The sequence below is a fragment of the Euleptes europaea genome, chromosome 10, assembly GCF_029931775.1.
Source record: "Euleptes europaea isolate rEulEur1 chromosome 10, rEulEur1.hap1, whole genome shotgun sequence".
Taxonomy (NCBI): domain Eukaryota; kingdom Metazoa; phylum Chordata; class Lepidosauria; order Squamata; family Sphaerodactylidae; genus Euleptes; species Euleptes europaea.
The window spans coordinates 65001799-65024905 of record NC_079321.1 but is presented as its reverse complement, the minus strand read 5'-3'; the positions used below and the strand labels follow the sequence as shown (position 1 = coordinate 65024905).

General features: G+C 44.7%; 1 protein-coding gene across 1 annotated transcript; it reads right to left on the bottom strand.

Moving 5' to 3' along the window:
* Window positions 1-5638: 5638 nt before the first annotated feature.
* LOC130483445 (putative uncharacterized protein C6orf183) lies at window positions 5639-18492 on the bottom strand. Its single transcript, XM_056856203.1, has 6 exons — window positions 18356-18492; window positions 15760-15832; window positions 13026-13136; window positions 11196-11309; window positions 8061-8255; window positions 5639-5806 (listed from the first exon to the last, which is right to left on the bottom strand). Exons 1-6 carry the CDS (start codon window positions 18490-18492, stop codon window positions 5639-5641), a joined length of 798 nt encoding a protein of 265 aa, XP_056712181.1.
* Between the last annotated feature and the right edge of the window lie 4615 nt (window positions 18493-23107).

The window sequence follows — 23107 nt, the reverse complement described above, 5'->3', positions numbered from 1 at the left end:
ACATAGCACTTGGCATAAACCTTTCCTACTGGAACTGAACACTTGCAACTGGAATGAATGCATTTTCTTCTTTGCCTCTCCCTACTCTATTACCTCAAGTTACTTTTTTTCGTTGTAAGCACTATATGATGTCACTATATAAATAATAATACTATGTATCTCCTGGTTAGTTTATCCTTATATAGATAGCATTCCTGCCCCAAACATTTTGGACGCTTGCCCAAGAACATCACTTCTTTTCTTCTGTTCCCGAAGAAACTTCTTTTGAGGGACTTTTTCCCGTTACACTTAAAAGCCTAAATAAAATCATACCACACAGATGTCCTTTGCCTACCAGTTTTATCGACACACGGAGAGTTTTAATTGCTATGCAACAACTTGCTAAAGTTCAACAAGGCTCATGAGGATTTGTAGAGCTATATGTAATCAAATTTATTATGTCACTGCTTGGCAGTAATGGGCCATCTGTGCCCCTATTCCACACTTCCCTCTGTCTTTGCTTTCAATGTTTTGTTTAATCATTTTCTATTTAATCTACACAGTTCAGATCTCTACAGCAGATGAAGGTGGAAACTTTATTTAATTTTACCCTGTAAAACAAATGAAACCTTGAGTAACTTGTTATGAAAAATAAACAGCAAAAAAGCAAGTCATCTCTATAAACGCCCTTTCTCCCTTTCAAAACAGATACCCAGATCTCCACTGCATGGTCTGCTAATCCCTCCTGGCTGAAATCCCAAATTGACCTTCTCTTTCTCAGAACTTCTGTTTGCTCAAGGTCTGTTGCGTTTTATAGAGTATCTGCAGCTGTCATAAAGGCCATTGTGGTCTTTTCATAGGATTTCTATTAAACTCCATTTCCGCATAGGATTTCCAGATTCTTAATCTTGCCACCATTTAATTCCATGGTTGGTGCTATGGAAGTTATCAGCAGGTTGATGGCACCATATTTCTTGCTGTTGTGCAATAACAATAATTAGTTCCAAAAATAAAGCTGCAGTCAGTACTTTAAAATATGGAACTGTCTTCACTGGGTTTCAAAAGATTTTTGAGTGGCTGTCAGTCGTAATGAGCAATATAACCAACAAGTAGGGACCCGCAAGAAACGTGCGGAGAGAGTGCAACTCTTCCTCCCATTTGCTTCCTTCCCTCTTCCTACTCAAATTTCCCCCTCTTCTCCTCTTCCCCTTATTTGTCAACCTACCCATGTCTCTTTCCCCCCCTTTCTTCCCTACTTCGTGACTCTACTCCCTTTCTATTTCTTATCCTGAAGACTCCTCCCCACTCCAGCACTGCTTCTCTTTACAGTCTGGCAGATTGGAAGCCAACAGCTGGCAACTTCAGAGATTGCGGAGAGAAGAAGCCTTCTCTCCTCCTTGCAAAGTTCCTGTTATTGCCATCCCAGGTGTCCTTTTAAACCTTTCTCCTGGTTTCTAACCGGTCCAGGCAGAGGAGAAAAGCAGAGATGGAGATGGGCAAGTGGGAGCGAAGAATCCTCCCCACCTCCACCTCGGCCTCTCTCCACAGTTTGGCCTGTTAGAAGCCGATGGGAAAGTTTTAAAAGGGACAGCTAAACTGGTGACAACAGGGCCTGGCAAGTGGGAGAGGGGACACTGAGTAGACAATACTAACTTTGATGGACCAAGGGTCTGATTTAGTATAAGGCCGCTTCATGTGTTCAGGGGGTATAAAAAAGTAGCACCATTCAACTTAGTGCAATTCTGGACTACACATGAGACTGAATAATATAGTTACGGGGAAGGGCCATAGCTTAGTGATAGAACATCTGCTTGGCATGCAGAAGGTCCCAGGTTCAATTCTCGGCACCTCCAGTTAAAGGGACTAGGGAAGGGGGTGATGCGAAAGGCCTCCGCCTGAGACCCTGGAGAGACGCTGCCAGTCTGAGTAGACAATACTGACTTTGATGGGCCCAGGGTCTGATTCGGTGTAAGGCAGCTTCATGTGTTTAGAGCTGAGATGGTTAGGATGCTGAATTAGGTCCCGGGATCCATGCTTGTATAGCAGTCTCACCACATGCAAAGAGGGCTCTGTAAACTGTAGGGGGGTGCTTTTTTTGGAGGGGGGGTGCAATAGTGAATGTGGGGTTACTTCAGGCCACTGTGTCGCACTTTGTCACCCAGGGGCTCTGTAGCTGTTGCCTCTGCTGGGCACATGTTGTGTGTGGCTGTTCCCGTAGCCCGCGTGAGTAAGCAGGTTTCTGCTGATGTCGAGCTTTAAATGTCTAGTGGGACGGCTGTGGTCTCAAGGCTTGGACAGAACTGTTGAGACATCTGCAGAGGGCTGAATCTTTCCCTCCCCCTTTATTAAAAAGCAACTATAATAATTCTGGACGTTTAAGTAATGCTTTTGAGCGCTCAAAGCACTTCACGCGTGTTATCTTGGTGCAGCAGTCCTGCGAGGTAGGCCTGCGTAATGATCATCATCAGCAAGCTGGTGATGGCTGCCAACTTGGAAGGCTTTAAGAGAGATGTTCATGGAGGAGAGGGCTATCCATGGCTACTAGTCAAAATGACTACTAGTCATGATGCACACCTATTCTCTCCATGATCAGAGGAGCATGTCTAATATGTTGGGTTCCTTTTGGCGACTTCACCACATTTTGGAGCTTGGGTGGCTTTCATGGTCCAACCTCTGACATTATATCCTCATAACGACCCTGTGAGGTAGGCTAGGCGGCGAGCTTGAGTGACCGGCCCCAGGTCTCCCAGCATGCTTTGTGGTTGAACGAGATTATGAACCTCAGTCTGCCCACTTCTAGTCCAGTGCTCTAAGAGCTACACCCCAGCCTGTAGCCGACAACTTGGCTGCCCTTTAAAACTTCCCTGCCAGCTTCTAACTGGCCAGACTGTAGATAGAAGCAGAGCTGAGGGTGGAATTATCTCAGTAGCGGCGTCTTCAGTGCTGCTTTCCCCGTCTTCTTTCCCTCCCACTCTGCAGCAGCACGGTGTTTGAGGATTTATCAAACCCCCCGCACCTTTTTATTAGGGGGTTAAGATTTTTCAGCAACCTGGGGCGGGGGGTCCCCTATGTTTACCGAAGAATCTCACTTCTCCCCATGTGGGCTCAATCAGCAGATGGAGCCACCATATGGCTATTAGATATATAGATATCATAATATGAGCTAGCATTAAATGTAAATTCTGCAAAATATCATCCCAAGTATCCAGAAACTACTGGACAATACTCTGAAATTTCTGGACTTCTCCAAATGACCTGTAGAAAGGGGAATGGAGTAAACAGCAGCTCACAGTCCCTGTTCAAATTATCATAACTAACACATTCAGGATTAAATGTTGGCCAATGAGAGCACTGGATTTAGTGTCAGGAAGCATGAGTTCAACTCCTCATTTTGCGGGTATTTCAAATTTCAGCTGTGTGAAAGTACCTAAACACTTTTTAGAAGAATATATAGTAAACAGCAAAGATTGCAAAAGGGTTCCAACCAATCAAAACAAACTAGATTCAGAGTGCTCAGATCATATGCGGTGGTAACTACCGATCCTTTTAATGCAGAAGACATTTACTGTTTGAACTTGAACTGCTTGCCTGTCTCAGTTTATACAAGAAGAGGAAGGCCAGAAGCTTTCTCCCTGATAAGTCAGCTTTGTGCGTTCATGGAGATTTTGATGTGAAGGCATTTGGCCAGCACTAATAGATGGCATACTGAAGCCGAGAGGCCAAAAAAAGTGCATCAAAGTGGGAATGAGTATGGAAGCGCAATATGAGAGAAATTTCTCAGGCCCCTGGCTTGAAAGGAAGCATCAGATCCCTCTGGGGGGATCCGGGTTTGTGGACCCGCGGGGGTGGGAATGGGGGGTGGGCAGGAGGCTGAGTCCCGGCTTATCAGCTGCCACAGCTGTTCTGGGTCAGTGGGGCGATGGCGCCCCCACCTTTTGGGGGTGGGGGGTGAGCCCGCCCCCTGGGTGGACTTGGCGGGCCCTTTCAGGGCTGTCACGGGGCCGGGTTGGCTCCAATGAGATTGGGGCCGGCCGGCGCACCAGGGGGAGGATAAAACTCAGCCCTGCCCCTGGCCTCGGCCGTTCTTCCCCACCATGCCGGACCCAAGGGCCTGGGCGGAGGAGCTAGCTGACACCGGGGTCGGCATGCGCTGGGAGTCCTTGGTGCCGCAGGTGTGGCACAGCGGGTGGCAACATGGGGCACCAGATATCTTGTTAATCCAGATGGGTGAGAACGACCTGGCGAGACGGAGGGGCCGCGATCTGCGGGAGGTGGCAGCAGCAGACCTGGGGATCCTGGCCGCGCAGCTGCCCAGGACGACCCTGGTGGTCAGACATGCTGGAGTGGAGGTACTGGTCGGGTGCGCAGTACCCTAAAAAGGTGGACCGGGCCAGGCTGAAGGTCACGGTGGTTGTGGGTGATGGCCACGGGAGGAGCCGTGAGCCATCACTCAGACCTGTCTTATCGGAGGGGGGCCTTGTTCCGCCCGGACGGGGTGCACCTGTCGTCATGGGGCATGGACATTGGCTGCAGGACATACGTCATTGGCTCTGCCGGTGGTTGCAGCATTAGGTGTTGATGAGAGATGCCCGGAGAGGCGGGGGTAGGCATCTCTGGTCGCCTCTTGTGGTGGTTTGGGCATGGGGCCGGATCCAGTTTGGGGGAAAGACGGCCTGCGTGCCCCACTTCCCACTCTGGGGACCCTAATAAGGGGTTTTGGGGGGAGGCCAGGATTGGTGAAGCCTGGCTCGGGGGCTGCAGTTTGGCCTCCTCCCAAGTGGCAGTGGACCACACAGTTGGCTTCCGCCCGCGTGGGGCCCGGCATACTGCCATCTCAGGCTGCGCCCAGCAGACGGGTCAGCTGATCCCTGGATCCTGCCCTTCATGCTTGCTAATGCCTAACGCTGTAATCAATAAAGTTGTGGCCTTTTTCACTCCAGCAACGGTGTACGAGTCATTATTGGATAGGACCATGAGGGTCAGTCACCAGGGTATGGGTTTTCCCTTGGGGGTAACAAGCGCCCCCACCACTCCCCCGCCCCGTAGGGCTGGGGCCGCAATCCTCTGCACTCTGATCAGCAGGTCAGATCGGTCCAAGTTCCCGATCTGAGAATCTGCGTAGAGAATCCCCTCCTTCCCTTTTCATTTCACATACATTACCCTCCTTCTAGTCTTGTCCATTTAAAGGGGCCAGCAGAATCCTGACCAATGAGCAATCCCAACAATCACAACATCCTGTGAGAAATGTACCATGCGCGTCTGCTAAATGGTCAAACCATTCCAGTCAAGTAATTAGACAATTATGCACTCACATTTTCTTTAACGGGGGGGAGGGTAAATGTACTATCCTAAGCCTAAATTAGTTCAGTTTGAATGCTGGGGTAATGTGCTCTCTTTGCAACAGAAGCAGAGCCCATAGAGTGGTTAGAACCGTTAGAGGCTGTGTGGCAAACTCACCTTTTTGAAGCTAAGCTGGACAAGGTGAGGTCAGTGTCTGACACGGGACCTCCCAAGAGTCGCATGTAAGTCTCCTTGAGTTCCATGAAGGAAGATAGGCAGAATACAAATTGAACAGGATGTTTACCCCCAAACATCTGCACAATTAGTGTTAAAACAACCACACTGTGTAGAAAGACTCCAAGGCACATGAATATATATATTATTTCTTACCATCTGTTGCTGAGGCATTAGGTGAGATAAAGAACTGAATATTAGAAGACAAGGATTCCAGCTTTCTGAAAGCTCTGTCTTCATCCTGATCATCATGGCCTTGATGCCTACCAATGGCCTCCTCCATCCGGTGAGAGACAGGCAAGTACTGGAGTACCTACAGGTGTGAACACACATCTTGTTTTTATGAGAAATGGGATAAAGAACAAATACAATCAATGAGATTTTAAATAAATGCAGCTCTTGGGCCTCTGCCCAAAGAACCATGGGAACAGTTTTGACTTTACTAATCCCTTGTAGGGAATCCACCATGTGGAGCTGCCAGCCCCATCACAGAAATACAGTCCATACAGTTTATTGGAAGAAAATCACAGCAGGCTGCTCTCCTGAGCAGGCTTCACATTCTTGACATCTTGACATCTTTAAAAGGTAAAGGTCCCCTGTGCAAGCACCAGGTCATTCCTGACCCATGGGGTGACATCACATCCCGACATTTACTAGGCAGACTTCTCTTTACTGGGTGGTTTGCCAGTGCCTTCCCCAGTCATCTTCCCTTTACCCCTAGCAAGCTGGGTACTCATTTCACCGACCTTGGAGGGATGGAAGGCTGAGTCAACCTTGAACTGGCTACCTAAAACCAACTTCCGTTGGGATCGAACTCAGGTCATGAGCAGAGCTTTTGACTGCAGTACTGAAGCTTACCACTCTGCGTCATGGGGCTCTTATTGACATCTTTAGGAGGACCTAAAGTAGCTATGGGGCCACTGAATGTGTTATATATTCGCACCCCATAAAGGAGAAGTGGTGAATAATGCACACTGACATTATCTCTAGGGGGATGGGTTAGAGGCACCAACGTATCTGGAATAGAAGAGTTGCAACTGATGTGACTTTTCTGATCAGTCTAGCTGCACTGGCCGCCGGGGACCCCATTCTCTGGATCCCACAAAACACTGCTGTATATTCTTGCCATTGGATTATAGGAAAGCAACTGTAGATCCCTTCCACCTACTGAAAATTGGGAAACAGGAATTTGAAACTTTGGATGGGGCATTAATAAAATTTTATCATTTTATATAGCGAACACTGCTATGCGTTACATGCTTTTAAGAATGTGGTCTGGTCAGAAGGCTGTCCCATCCTCACCTTCAAGGAAGTGAAAGGAGGGGCGTGGTTTGGCCACTGGTGGTGGGAACAGAAATCCAGTCTTGCATTCACACCTGGGGCCTGATGCAGAAAGAGAGGCTGGTCCAAGGAAGGGGCATACATGGGCCTGCATCAGGCTGACCCTCCCTCATTGGCAAGGTGAACAGGAGGAGGTACCGACCTTCCCTCCCTCCCTCTGTTTCAGAGCAGGTGCAAGCTGGGTGCCCATTTGGGGGCCAGGTAGGAGATTTCCCGGTGCTTCACCTCCTTTTCCAGTACTCCCCTGCTCTAGATCAGGATCAGCCTTTTCTGATTATCCTGTGTTTGAAGAATTGTGTTCCGGGGTATCCAGTTAGCATTCTCATTTCCTAAAGTTCTGAATAGGGTCTTGTTCCAAAGATGAAAAGGTCCCAGTCTTTACTTCTCCCACCACTATTGGCAAAAGTCTTGCACTAGGACAGTGGTCGGAAAACCGCGGCTCACAAGCCGCATGCGGCTCTCTGGCCCCTTGAGTGCGGCTCTGGAAAGTGCCCTCCTCCTCCTCCCCCCTTTCCCTCCCCCACAGCGGGTTTTGCACGCGGCGCTCGAGGGCCGGCGGTGCCAAGGCAGGTTGCGGCAGCCAATTCAGCAGGCGGGATTTTTCACACTGGTTTTGGCTGGCGGAGGAGGCCGAGGCGCTGAGGACGGGCGGACGGCATGCCGGCTGGGAAGGAAAGGAAGGAAAGAGCCCAGGCGGCGGCGAGGAGGAGGAGAAGGACGTCGGGGCCCGGGGGGCGAAGCCATGTTTGATTCATTTGTACTCTCTTTTTGGGATTTGTACTCTCTACATGCACATTTTCCCCATCCAGATTCTCAAAACTCTGCATGGGGGGGGGGGTTATTGGCCCTTTATGAATGGGAGGTTTTGCCTTGGATTTGCCACTCAGATGCACATTTTCCCCATCCAGATTCTCAAAACTCAACAATAAGCCCCCCTGCAGAGTTTTGAGAATGCAGATGGGGAAAATGTGCATCTAGAGAGCGGCAAATTCAAGGCAAAACCTCCCGTGCATGAATGGTTGTTAAAAGGCATTTTGGCTCTCAAAAGAAATCTCAATCGTTGTACTGTTGATATTTGGCTCTGTTGACTAATGAGTTTGCTGAACACTGCACTAGGATACATATTTCTCCTGCCCTTTGCAGCTGTGGTTACAGATTGCAGAAGTTAATGATGTGAAATGTGGCTCAAAGGTTCTGCAATTATTTTTCACAGTCAACTTCCTTACCTGAAGGTAGTTGTGCACGGCCTTAAGTGAGTGCAGGTGACATATTAGCCATTGTGTGTAAATAACTAGGTCTTCCTGGGTCACTAAAGTCGTGGGATTTTCCTGGCCTGAAAGGAAGTTCTCTCGTGCCTTTGACAGCCTTGTAGCCCTCTGAACTGCATCGTTGTACTCCTGCATAATATGAGCCACCTGTTTCTACGGAGAAGGTGGGTGAGACAGAGAAGAGGTGTTATTTTCTTAGAGGCTTATCGCACCCAGTCCAGGAAACGTGTTGAAAACACCTTAAAAGCATTTGTCCTGGATGCGAGTTCCAATTCCCCCCCCCCCGCACTCCTGCCCGTTCTAACGTCTCTGAAACGTCTGCTTTCAGAGCACACCTCCAATAAAATAGCACTCACACAAGAGAGAGGGGGGCGTGGAAGGAGCAACACGTAATCGTGACGTTGCTTGGGTTCCCCTCTACCTCCCCCCTCGGCATTTTGGTGCGCCTGCGTGGGATCGTCGTTGCAACGGGACGATAGGAAGATGGGCTCACATTTTCCCCTGACACCTCTAGTTCTTGCACACACACAAACCCTTGTGCACACACAGAACTCTCTAATCAGATTGCATTGTAACTGACTAGTGAAACTAATGTGGGGGGGAAGGTGCCCTAGAAGATGGGTGGTTGGGAAAACAGAGGGGTCTTGCAATCAGTCGGGACCCAGAAGCAGAATAGGGGAAGTCCTTCTGCCTAGAGATTGGGGGGGGGTGTGCACTAGAAGTTATCATGGTTTAAATAAAGGGGGGGCTTGCAAGGATACACTTTTATTTCTCCAATTACCAGAGGCTGCCAGGAATGCTCGCTGTGGTGGCTTGGAGGTTAAGAAGGGGTTTTTTTTCCTCCAAAAACTTGAAATTCCCGTTGAGGCTAGGTAGAGAGCAGACAATTCCCCAATGTGATGGGGGGGAATGCTTGGCAATACAATCCCCCGCTCATGTTTAAGTGATGGTACAGTCCAAGCACAAACCAATCAAAAGGAGCGTGCACAGCTATTGCAGCCTGCTCTCTTCCACCCGCTCCCCTCCGTCTCAACGAACAAGCCTCCCTTTGACCCAACGATAGCAAAAGCAGATGGCCATAAAAAAATAGAGGATGCAAGCAAATAAAAGAGGAGTGACCACAAGACTGACCAGGAGGGGAGGAGTCAGAGGAGCTGGGAAAAGTGGGCGTGGGCAGAGGGAAGGGTCCTCAAAGCCTCTGAGAGTTATCGCACCCAAGGCTAGAACATTATGGGAACGGGGTAAGTTTTTAAATCGTCATAAAACTGTCGAAGGCTTTCACGGTCAGAGTTCATTGGTTCTGGTAGGTTATCCGGGCTGTGTAACCGTGGTCTTGGAATTTTCTTTCCTGACGTTTCGCCAGCAACTGTGGCAGGCATCTTCAGAGGAGTAACACTGAAGGACAGTGTCTCTCAGTATCCAGGGTGTAGGAAGAGTAATATATAGTCATAAAGGGGTTGGGTTTGAGCTGAGTATTGTCCTGCAAAAGTAATGTGCTAATCATTGTCCTGTAAGTATCAAGATAATGTGCTAATGAGGGTATGGTATGTTAATATGGAACCATTGTATCCTGAAGTGATCTGTTAATGTGTGTAATCCAAAACTAATCTGCATGGCTATTGTTGAATGTTATCTTTGTTAGTCTGGAGTAACTCTCTTTAGGAATGCACTGTAAGAAAAGCTGTACCAGATTATTCTGCTGCATGTGTCAATTGGTTCTCAGGGCACTGACAACAGGATATGGACCATGACAGCATTTTTCCAGACTAACAAAGACACTTGACACTGAGAGACACTGTCCTTCAGTGTTACTACTCTGAAGATGCCTGCCACAGTTGCTGGCGAAACGTCAGGAAAGAAAATTCCAAGACCACGTCATAATACTGTTTTGGGATATTGCAGGCTTTATATGCTTCCAAAACGGTTTCATGACCAAAACAGGAAAATGTTGTGCGGGGGGGGGGGGGAGGAATGTTTCGTGTTATAAAGGGTTCAGAAACATTCCCTGGACTGTGTGCGATAAGCCTTTTATTCATTAGTTAGAAATGCAAAAGGGTAGCCTTTCCCTTGAGGTGAGAAATCTTTGCTCAGAAGTAGGAGCGTGACATTTACAGAGGCCACTGTTGTCCTCAAGATAAAATCTAAGCATTAAAAACTCACTGGGAAAGGCCTTTTGTTTTGAAAGCCTTCTGAGCGAACCTCATAGGCTAAAGTTAGCATGCATCAATGTGTTGTCTAAAATCCTCCAAGACTTCCATCTGCTGCTGACTTTTCAATGGCTGACATGGCCGACTGCTGTCATGGTCCATATCCTGTTGTCAGTGCCCTGAGAACCAATTGACACACGCAGCAGAATAATCTGGTACAGCTTTTCTTACAGTGCATTCCTAAGGAGAGTTACTCCAGTCTAAGCCCATTGGGCTTAGACTGGAGTAACTCTCTTTAGAAATGCACTGTTAGATTTTTAAATTGAGAACTCTGCAATCTGAAGTGTTTAGGGTTGCCAGCCTCCAGGTACTAGCTGGAGATCTCCTGCAATTACAACTGATCTCCAGCTGATAGAGTCAGTTCACCTGGACAAAATGGCCACTTTGGCAACTGGACTCTATGGCACTGAAGCCCCCTCCCCTCCCCAAGCCCCACCCTCCTCAGGCTCTGCCCCAAAAACCTCCCGCCGGTAGCGAAGAGAGACCTGGCAACCTTGACCTCTTGTAAAGGCCATATTTACAGCTTTACCACTCAATTTAAATCAAACCAGAAAATTGCACAGTTGACTCCTATTATTTATTGTGGAAGAAAACATACCTGCTTCTATTTAACATTTATAACACTCTGAGGCCGAATTATTTAAGCTGGGTTTTGGAGTGTAATCTACATGTTTGGGTTGTTTTGTTACTGGTATGATGCTAGTCACATAATTTAATAGTTTAACATTTTAATGCTAATATTTTATATTTGTGATCTAGTTTTATATATTTTTTTAACTAATTTATACTGTTTTAATGTTTTGGATCAGTCACTGCTACTGGTCCAAATCGCCGTGAAACCCTTTGGGTAAGTAGTGATTGAAAATCGAATAAATAAATTACATACCTGGTAGAGAGGATATAGTTGTTCAATAACACTACTGTGATGACAAAATCTCTTCCATCTAAGCATGTATAAATATTTGCTTTGGACCAACTGAGCGATTCTGTCTGTGAAAAACTTTATAGAAAGCCACACATTAACACTGCAGAATTGCTTCCACACTGGGTATTAACAAAGTAACATACCACATGTAACTGAGAAAAACAAGTCACTCATTCATACCTTACTCTCAATAAAAATTATTTGTACCATGCAACCAACTGAAGTTTTGCCCAGACTATAATAGCATAGTTTGACTTATCATTATTAGTTCATCAGAAACACAGGAAGATTATTTCAGATTTCCCCATCTTGGTTGGTACCTTGATACTGATGGCTTTTATATGGAACCTTTCTGTTGGCACACCATTGCTATTTTCAATGGGGCTTCCCCCCCTTTTCCTATTTTTTAAGCCCTTTCCCCAACTGCAGTGGCAAAACCTCTTTGGAGGTGATGCGGCACCATCACAACCGCGCCGTCCCTGGCCGCTGCAGCTCTCATGAATGGGCTGACAGTCCACACCGCTTTCCCAAAGGTTGCAGGACCACTGCGTTTTTCCAAGTGCAAAATATTCCACTTAGTGCTCAAAAAATGGAAACCAGATGATGTAATCAATAAGAACAATGGTTTCACTCAGGGGGCAACCAGATGCTCCCAGAAGTCCCACAAGCAGGGCACGAAGGCCAAATCTACTCCAAATGGTGGAGCTGGAAACCATTGAGCTTATATATTTTTAGATGTCCCCTCTACAAGTCAGCCCGCTTCAATATTATTGACCCTTTGATTAGGGAAATGGGCTCTGGTGATGAGGGTGAATGGACCAAAAGGTGTCTGCTGGGAGACAGCTCACCAATCACCACCCAGGTTGCAAAATATTGTGCAGTAGCAATGAAGCTGTGTCGCCTTAATGTACTTCCTTAATCTGTGGAAATGTAAAATTGGGTGATTCCTATTTTTTTTTTGTCCTTGGTTATAAACATCTACTCTGTATGGTCAGTTTCCGTTTTACCTGTTTTATCTGGCATACTAGCCGCAAATAAAATTTATTTATTTATTATTTACACCAAAGGGTGCCTCAGCACTGGCACTAGGAAGCTTACAGCCTCTGAACACTTCATTTACTGCTGCTAATAGCCATTGATCGACCTAGCCTCCATGAATTTGTTGTGACCAAAAGGGTTGTAAAGCTTAGAGATAATCCTAAATAGGTTTATCAGAAATAAGTCCTATTTTATTCAATGGGGCTTATGCCCAGGAAAGTTCTCTTGGGATTTCAGCCTCAGGCTGCAATCTTAAGCACACGTACTATGGAGTACGTGGAATCTGATTTTTTTTCCATTAATTTTTTTTAAAGAACCTATGGTTGGAATCCAAGCAACCATGACACTTCTTTTGTAAGCATCAAGAGATTTTAGATTTATTTTTCCCAGACAGCTTCTCCCACTTTCTTAATGCATGATGGCATATTGCTTTTCAAAATCAGAAAGTCATTAATTCCACTGGAGTTGTACAAGCCTTAACATACGTTATTTAGGAGTTATTTAGAACAGTTTTGCTGTACTACTCTGGTGCCAAACAGCATCTGCATCCACCATTTTTTTAGGTTATTAGGCAAAAAGGTTCCAATACAAAAACATGCATCATTTTCTTTATCTGCAGTCAGGGCCATGATGGTTTGACTATGAAGCCTCCTTTAATGCATAAGCAGCTGTAATGTTCACCCATGCTAGAAAATTCATGCTGAAAAATTCTAAATGGGTATTCAAGTCACATAAAGATGACAACAAAATTACCTGATGCAGCAATAAAGGTAAACTTTCAGAAGTATATTCTCTTTTCAGACAGCTCTCTAGCTCCCTCTGCAGGACATCAGCCTGAATTACAAGTGGTTTTGCCCCTGCTACCTATAAAGCACAGACATCAAGACAAAATTGGGAGCTTTGAAGTGAAACTGTATATTTCGGACACCTTTGATCTAGCATTTGGATTCTGCTGATGTCACAGGCTCTGTCTGAACATTCCATTTGTTTTTGTTTTTTTAAATCATGGACTGAGAGTCCAGCAAGTGGGATTCATCATGCTCTTTTCTTTTCTGGTACTTGCTGAACCATTAGACAGGATTAATACTGTTAATGTTCTCCATCCTCAGTTCTTATGACAGAGAGGATTTAATTAACAAGTTATAAGGGACTAGAAAATACTAATAATGAAAGAATGGATAATTTGGCTCAAAAATCCAAAACAGTTTACATAAGTATAAAGTGCACGATTGCTTCTGTAATCACCATTTATTAATTATTCATGGCCCACATTTCTCTCTGACATTCAACCAAGATTACCCAGTGTAAAACACAGTGGCACAGGGATCTTGTGTGTATGTGCATCCAAGGCCATTAAGGGCTTTATAGGTAATAATCACAGCCTTGAATTGAACCTAGTAGCTGATAGGTAGCCAATGGACTGACTGCAGAATGGGCATGACATGTATGTTCCACCTAGCGCCTGATGGTAACTGAGCTGCACCATTCTGTACCAACTGGAATTTCCAAGCTGACTTAAAGGGCAAACCCATGTAGAGTGTGTTACAGTAGTCTAGACCTGAGGTCACCATTTATTTATTTTTATTTATATTATTTATAGTCCCCCTTTCTCATTGTGACTCAAGGTGGATTACGTTACCATGGCATGGATCCACGTGGCCAGATTGGCTGAGTCAAGATAGGAAGCCATCTTCTGGGCTAAAGGAACTTGCTTCTGCAGGAATAATGCTAGATCCAGTATAATACTTCGGCTCAACCACATCAGCAAGCATCAAGTGAACCCCATCAGATGTGTGAAACACAATGTCCTTCAAGACCTCATCCTTCCCAACCACCATGAACTCTGTCTTGTCAGGATTCAGGTTGATTCAATGGTAGTCAAGAAGTAAAATTTCTTTGCCGTTGTCAGTGGTGCCTCATAAGTCTTCCAATAAGCTCTATAGCACACTCTGCTGCCAACACCATTCTAGACATCTCCTGGCCCTATGGTTGCCAATCTCCAGGTACTAGCGGGAGATCTCCTGCTGTTACAACTGATCTCCAGCCAACAGAGATCAGTTCACCTGGAGAAAATGGCTGCTTTGGCAACTGGACTCTATGGCATTGAAGTCCCTCCCCTCCCCAAACCCCACCCTCCTCAGGCTCTACCCCAAAAACCTCTCACGAGAGGCAAGGAGGGACCTGGCTACCATACCTGGCCCTCTTCAGGTAGCCCAGCTCCCAGGTAAACCAAGGAGCTGGGTTCTACCTCGAGGATGGGAGAGGAAAAGAAGGGGCCTCGTTTGTAACTTCCTGGAGCTTCACATGCCAAGTGTGCTCAGCACCCAAAGACCTTCATAATGGGATCCTAAAATCAACCAGAGTATTCTGGTATCCAGTAGGATCCATAAGTCTCTGAGTGGACAATTTTAACTGGTCCCCTAACCCTGCAGAGTGTCAGTGCCACATTCAGCCTTGCCTTGAGTAGACAGTGGCCAGACCACAGCACAGCCTGAACCTCCAGCTCCCAAACCAGACCTTCCCCCTAAGGCTCACTGCAAAATACTCAGTCCAAGACTTGTCCTTTTTCATGTGTTGGGGCTATCACAATCTGAGAGAGGCTCATGGCAGCCAAAGGAGGCCACAGGATCTTGAGCTGGCCCTTGAAATGTGCCTTCAGCATAAATGTTGATAGTCCCAGAACAATCAGCCTATGTATCTCCTGCCCCAAGCCCAAGAGCACTTCTGCCAACTCACACAGGGTGCCCACCAGAGAACTAAGCAGCCAGTAAACAAGCAGAATGTCCAGCCTATCTCTGGAACCAACATAAGGAACAAAAAGCCAACGCTGGCAACAGTTTGAACTAGGTGTCTGAGAAAGGGGAAAGACTCATGGAGGATGATAACCATCACCACCCCATGTGGGGTTGAAGAAGGACAGCATAACCAGATAGAGTTGACAGAGACAGATGAACCACACCATTTTCTTTCAACCAAGGCTTGGTCATGGAAGCCAGATCAATGTTCTCCTCCTTCAACAACCCAAACAGGAGTGCATTTTTGTTCCTCGCTGATCAATTATTGTAAAGAGGTGGAGAAAATAGGGCCCCTTACACCAGCATCTCTTGGGATGGGACAGATAAGCAGTGACACTCTTGCCTGCTGACCATCTTTGAAAACTCCCACCCCCATATCTACCAGCTCCCATATGCACAGCAATAGAACATTTAGACATCTACCCCATAGATCCTTTGTGGAAATTTAACATGGTCTCAGTGGGTGTTCATCACTCAATTTGTGTGCCCTTAAACCTATAGAAACCTCATAGATGATCCCCCCTTCTCAAATCTAATGTCAGGCATATTCAACACATGTTTATTTAGAAACCTCAGCAAATTCAGGCCAAGTAAGGGTGTTTAGGATAGCACTCATTATCTGAAAATTGTTTCTGTTATCCTTTGCAATATGTTCTGATGAAGTATTTCGCAAGGATGTTTCCATCACTTACCTGTAAACATTTCTTCAATGCCAACTCTCTTTCTCTTCTGAAAAAATAAATATCTTTTGGGAGGGGAACGGAGCTATGAAAAATGATCAAAATTTGTTTTAGACAAGTGTAAAATTGGCAACACATTATTTAAGTAGTGCATCTAGAATTTAAAATATTAGTCATTGGAAAAGCTCCACTGTTTATGACCTTCAAACAAACAGTTCAACTCAGGGTTGGTGCACGTGGTCACTCCGCTGTCTATGACTTTCTTTGATTTTTTGCCCATTGATACGTTAAGCCATCCAGATATTTATCACAAATGGAAAATTCAAACTTCCTCAATATGGCTTAAGTGATGATTCCAGGTTATCCTTGTGACGAACAAGTCACACAACTACAAGGAACCATCAGAGCAGAAATAAGTGTCCATCAGAAGCAGGGTCATTGCATGGATCACCCTCACTCAACACAGTCCCATCTCTTTATTCGAATGGTTGTTTTAGTTAAGCTTATAGAAAACATCTGGAACCTTTTAAAATCCCTATTGTATGATTCTCATTCAATGTTCAGTCCAGTTTGCTGTACCCACAACCATTGACATTGGCTTTGGGGAGAAGTTCACAGAGTGCAGCTGGGAGAATGAGAAGGTGGGAACAGATCAGTTTCAGACAGTGGAAGCTGGCAGGATTGACCCCAGTCTTTGGTATTACTACAAACAAAACAAACCAATACAGGTAAATCAACTTATGTGAGATTTTCATCTAATATCTAACAATGCAAAACTTGCTCTCACAATTAACTGTAATAAACACTAAGGTCATTTATGGGATTGGGGGTATACTGGAACAGAGAAATTAACTTAGACTCATAGAATCATAGAGTTGGAAGGGACCTCCAGGGTCATCTAGTCCAACCCTTATGGATTGAGAGCTGGCTGAAAATTAGGAAGCAGAGAGTAGGAATCAATGGTCAGTTCTCCCAATGGCGGGATGTGACCAGTGGGGTGCCTCAGGGATCTGTGTTGGGACTGGTGCTTTTCAACCTGTTCATCAATGACCTGGAGTTGGGGTTAAACAGTGAAGCAGCCAAGTTTGCAGATGACACCAAATTATTTAGGGTGGTTAAAACAAAATCAGACTGTGAAGAGCTCCAGAAGGATCTCTGCACACTGGAAGAATGGGCATTAAACTGGCAAATGAGATTCAATGTGAGTAAGTGTAAAGTGATGCATATTGGGGCAAAAAAATCCCAACTTCACATATACACTGATGGGATCTGTGCTGGCAGCGACAGATCAAGAAAGGGATCTTGGGGTGGATAGCTCAATGAAGATGTCAACCCAGTATGTGGCTGCTGTAAAAAAGGCAAATTCCATGCTGGCCATAATTAGACAAGGAATAGAGAATAAAACTGCTGATATCATACTGCCCTTGTACAAATCTGTGGTGAGACCACACTTGGAATTCTGTGTACAGTTCTGGTCACTGCACCTAAAAAAGGATATTACAGAGCTTGAGAAGGTGCAGAAAAGAGCAACCAAAATTATTAGGGGACTAGAGCAACTGTCCTATGGGGAGCGGTTAAGACGCTTAGGGCTGTTTAGCTTGGAAAGAAGGCGGCTGAGGGGAGACATGATAGAGGTCTATAAAATTATGCATGGTTTGGAGAGAGTGGACAGGGAGACGTTTTTCTCCCTCTCCCATAATACTAGAACACGGGGTCATCTGCTAAAGCTGGAGGGTGAGAGATTCAAAACAGATAAAAGGAAGTATTTTTTCACACAACGCACAGTTAAAAATTGTGGAACTCCCTGCCCCAGGATGTGGTGATGGCTGCCAGCTTGCAGGGCTTCAAGAGGGGAGTGGACATATTCATGGAGGAGAGGGGTATTCGTGGCTATTAGTTAGAATGGATACTAGTCAGGCTGCATACCTATTCTCTCTAGTATCAGAGGAGCATGCCTATTATTTTGGGTGTGGTGGAACACAGGCAGGATGGTGCTGCTGCACTCGTCTTGTTTGTGGCTTCCTGGAGGCACTGTGAACAGACTACTGGACTTGATGGGTCTTGGTCTGATCCAGCAGGGCCTTTATGTTCTTATGTAACCCCCTGCCCAATGCAGGAAATTAACAACTACCTCCCCCCCCCCACATCCCCAGTGACCCCAGCCCTCCCCCCACCATGCAGGATCCCACAATCAAACCACTTTTGACAGATGGCCATCCAGCCTCTGCTTAAAGACCTCCAAAGACGGGGACTCCACCATCCTCCGAGGCAGTGCATTCCACCATCGAACAGCCCTCACAGTCAGGAAGTTCTTCCTAATGTTTAGGTGGAATCGCTTTTCTATTAGTTTAAATCCATTACTCCGTGTCCTAGTCTCTGGAGCAACAGAGAACAAGCTAGTTCCCTCATCAACATGACATCCCTTCAAATATTTAAACATGGCTATCATGTCTCCCCTCAACCTTCTCTTCTCCAAACTAAACAAACCCAACTCCCTAAGTCTCTCCTCATAGGGCATGGATTCCAGACCTTTGACCATTCTGGTCGCCTACAGACTTACACTTACACTACAGCCTTTTGCTCTCTTGATTAATATGATCATCTTTACCTATAAGCCTTGTGTGGTGTTCCTTGTAGAACCCTGTTCTCCTCTATTTCTGTCTTCAATTCAGCCAGCTGTGCTGCTAGCTCTTTTTCCACCTGCTGGACTCTTTCAGTTGAAGAGATCTTGTAAATTCCATCCATTTTTGCCTTGCATCATAAAAGGGAAATGTAATGTGAGGTCCTAGTTCATATTCACTCTCAACTGTAAGTATAGGTGTATAATCACATTTTTATTAATGTACATATAAACATAAGTAATGGTGTAGGCTCCTGTGCATGAGGAAGTTAGAAATTGGTCATAATTTATGCTGGATATACTTTTGGTATGAAAACTAAAAATCTCATGCATTACTATGTAACCTGCATAGGTATTCAAAGGTTACTTCAAATTATCTGTACAATTGTATTTATGAAAAGGACTTCAACTTTGAAAACAATGCTCAAATTCATCATCATCATTAATCAAAACTTGGGAGCCCGCAAGAAGTTAACACCATTACTGCCTTGATGTCTTAATTTTGAATGGTGTTAGGATTTAATGTTAATAGGAAAGATTTGGTGATGGGAATCCTGTGATAAATCAGGAAGGTTTCCAGATCACCTTGTAGTGAAAACAGTGACTTGTTAAGTCTGGATTATGAGTTCTGGCCTGTGTTTGTAAATGCTTAGTCTTTTTTGGGGGGGATCTTCAAAACAAAATAAGAACCCACAGTCATTTTATTGTGGAATGAACGTTCATGTACTTGAGCCTCCTTTGGTGTTTTCCACAGGAGACAGCCTTGTGTGGTTTCCCTGTTGCTGCTGCAGCTGCCAATAAGGTTCTCTGATTTCCATAGCCCTTTTGTTGCAGAGATATGCCTTTCCTCTTAAATCTCTACAATGAAAGGGGCTATCCTTTTTTTTTTTAAAAAAAGATGTTAATTCAGAGAACCTTTCATGCAGATTATTATAGTGATATTCAATTATCAATTAATTATCAATTAAAAACCCCAAAGCCCCCGGGTGGTGTGGGAAGGAAACACTTGCTGTGTGGGTAAGCACTGGGAAAATCCAGAGTTGCCCACCTACATGGCAGCTATCCTGGCTTTGCTGCAATCTTTCCCAAGGAGCAGTTCCACTTTTGAAAAATCACGATTTTGTAACTGTGTCTACAGGAAAAAGAGAAGGTCAGAAATCCAGGTTTGTCTCTTGTACAAACCAAGTAGGCATAGCCCTACTTTTAAATACGTTTTCAAGGGATTACATTGCAGAAGGTTCATTGAGTACAGGATAAAGCTTCTACTCGGCAAAACTGTCTTATTCCTGAAATATTAAATTACTGCGCTGTGGATAACTCTCATTTTTTTAAACATCTGTGGTCAATTCAATTAGTAAGCATCCGAGTTCCAAGTAGATCCAATTCCAAAACATTCCCAGCAGTGTTGCTTTACTTCTTAGCCAGTTTTTCTTCCCGTAAAATACTGAGTTTGCGACCTATAGCCATTAGTCTTTCTGCATAAATTACTGTAATTCCATATATGCTTCCATGCTAATTCATTTCATATGAGAGCATTGGATAGCAGGCCAGAGTGAAGGACAACCATTATTAATCCAATGCTTTTGAACTTGAAGAATAGCACGATGGAAAATCGTGGCTGGCTGTCTTTTGCTGTTCTGTGTTTTCAATTAGAGTGTTTTACTTGCAATGCCCTTGCCCTGCTTCCCTTAGCCACAATTGACCCTCCCTACCACTGGCTTGGAATGTCTGTCTCTGGGCCAAACAGCATTTCTGTGCTTAGCCAAGCATTTTACCCTTGGACAAAGGGATTATATTACAGCCACAGACAAGGGCAAGTACCTAATAGGGAAAATTGAGATTAAGCTACACACACCCATTTTCACAGAAATATTGTCTTTGTTTATAAATCATTAATTCTTCTCCTCTAACCTTTTATTCTCCATAAGAAATCTGGCACTGCATTCCTGCTTTCTTAAGACTTCCAGTTTTATAAGATCAACACCTTCCTACTGATCCAAGGAGAGCTGGTGTGGAGCAAAATGATACCAGAGCAGAAGATACTAAATTGGGAGGGGTAGCAAATACAGTAGAAGACAGAGCCAGGATACAGGATGATCTTGACAGACTGGAGAATTGGGCTAAAACTAATAAAATGCATTTCAACAGAGATAAATGTAAAGTTCTGCATTTAGGTATAAAAAATCAAATGCATAATTATAGGATGGGGGAGACTTGCCTTAGCAGTAGTGTGTGTGAAAAGGATCTTGGGGTCTTAGTAGACCAAACACTGAACATGTGTCAGCAGTGTGATGTGGTAGCTAAGAAGGCAAATGAAATCTTGGGCTGAAACTACAGAAGTATAATGTCCAGATCGTACAAAGTGATGGTATCACTTTGCTCTGGTTAGACCTCACCTAGAGTATTGTGTTCAGTTTGGGGCACAATTTAAGAAGGCTGTAGACAAGCTGGAACGTGTCCAGAGGAGGGCAACAAAAATGGTGAGGGGTCTGGAGACCAAGTCCTATGAGGAAAAGTGGAAGGAGTTGTGTATGTTTAGCCTGAAGAGAAGACTGAGAGGGGATATGATAACCATCTTCAAGTACTTGAAGGGCTGTCATATAGAGGATGGTGCAGAGTTCTTTTCTATTGTCCCAGAAGGTCAGACCAGAACCAACATGTTGAAATTAAATCAAAAGAGTTTCCATCTAGACATTAGGAAGAGTTTTCAAACAGTTAGAGTGGTTCCTCAGTGGAACAGGCTTCCTCAGGAGGTGATAAGCTCCCTGGAAGAAGGCTAGATGACCATCTATCTGCAATGCTGATTCTATGATCTTGGGCAAATCATGAGGGAGGGCATCTTGGCCATCTTCTGGGCAGCAGGCATGGAGTAGGGGTCATTGTGGGTGTGAGGGGGAGGTAGTTGTGAATTTCCTGCATTGTGCAGGGGGTTGAACTAGATGACCCTGGTGGTCCCTTCCAACTCTATGATTCTATGGGGGGGAAGTTTTTCATTTAGAATTTATATATAACTTTAAGCTAAAGATTGCTCTCCTAATATCTGCACTGAATGTTATGAAATTAAAATGGTTGAAATTTTTCACAATGGGCATTAGCAGAGAGAGACAGACCTTCACCAGTCTAGAAGATCTCATATCAGTTACACCTAAACCCTTTTGCTATGGAGACAGCAAAAGGCTGACAGGCTCTCCAACTCTGCTCAGCAAATTGGTGCGTGGGCAGCAGAGCCTTTAGACACAGGTCATTTCTCGGGCAACAGGGATACAAATGAAAGAAGAGCTGAACCCCTTCCCCTTCCACACATGCAGCTTCTCCCTATAAACCCAAACTCGCTTCAGATACTGGAGCTCTGAGGAGGAGAAATGCATCCAGAAACGATATTTTGGCTTTAGTTAGCTCTGTCAGTCATAGCAGCACACTGCCTTGTGTGAGCCATAATACCAAGATGATAAAGACAAGCCTCTTTACCCCTTTGGAAAAGAGAATTTGTGGCTGTGGCTTGAATCAGATAGACTCCATTTATCATATTTTATTGGAATGTGAAATGCTAGTGGACCTACGTACTAAATTTTTAATGCCATCAATTTTGGATAGGAACTCTTCCCCCCACTCTTTGTTTAGACTTTTACTGAACGGGTATGATCCAGAAACTACAGAAACAGTAGCCATGTTTTTGAAGCAAGCACTAATGATAAAAATCAAACAAAAAATATAATAGCTGCTATTCCGGTTACTTGTAGACACTCATTTTCTATATATACCTTATATTCACTGTACTCCGGCATACCTCATTTTATTCATGTCTATTGCTACAGATTTAGATATTGATGTTTTTATCATTTGTCAAATTCTGGAATACCTTGTACGATTTGTTATGCCAATAAAGGTTTTTGAATTTGAATTTAGACAAGCTTCTTTTTCAAAGATCTTCTCACAGCTGCTATTTTGCCAGGAATTTAAAACAGCGACAAAACAGATCTCAAAGCAATTGCACTTACCTCAGTATTGGTGATAAGACTAGCAACCGATTTGTTAAAACTCTTAAAAGTTTTTTTTTTTTTAATCCTAGTTTAGATCAGTTACTTGAGACCAATTCAACACCTGGCACGATGGCAAGGTCACACAGCCTCCCAAGCCCAGAAGTTAAACGGCCTTCAAAAGAGAAAAGGCCCTGGTAGATTACTGGAACCACTATAGGTTACTATAGTTGATGCGATCAAACACTAAAGTAGCAATGAAGCAGCAACAGTGACCACAGGGCATTCACAGGCCTGGCTGTAACCATAACAACCTCAGTACACACAACTGTCTACAGTAATTGAGTATGCTTCTAATGAGACACACGACGTCATTTCAATCTGCGAAACGTGGCCATGGATAGAAGAAACAAATACTTTATCAGATCTGGAGACCAGGACAAGTCAGAACAATACATTTTTACTGGGCAAGATATTAAGCAAATGTGGACGTCAAAATATTTGTGCAACAGGCCCCCAAGTATGGGGGAGGGGAAACAGGAAACTCTGTTACCTGACTGATAAGCATTTTAGTAAGAGCTGGGTAAAGAGATGCGTTTCAAACCTTTAGACTCATTTTGCAGCAGTTACATTTTTCATCCTCTAGTGAGGCTAATCTTCAAGCACAGTTGTTTATTTTTTGTTCGGTTTCAACTAGCTAGACGGTTTTGAGATGACACCTCATGCAGAGAATAGAACTGGATTTAGATTGAGTCTAAATCAA

What these genes read in the sequence shown, in the direction of transcription:
- LOC130483445 (XM_056856203.1), bottom strand. Translation starts at nt 18,492, where the DNA reads ATGGATGGAATTTACAAGATCTCTTCAACTGAAAGAGTCCAGCAGGTG. An exon ending in ACACCACACAAGGCTTATAG is followed by an intron (nt 15,833 to 18,355) that starts GTAAAGATGATC and finishes CATTTTTCATAG; the next exon opens with CTCCGTTCCCCTCCCAAAAG. An exon ending in TACCTTTATTGCTGCATCAG is followed by an intron (nt 11,310 to 13,025) that starts GTAATTTTGTTG and finishes CTTTCTATAAAG; the next exon opens with TTTTTCACAGACAGAATCGC.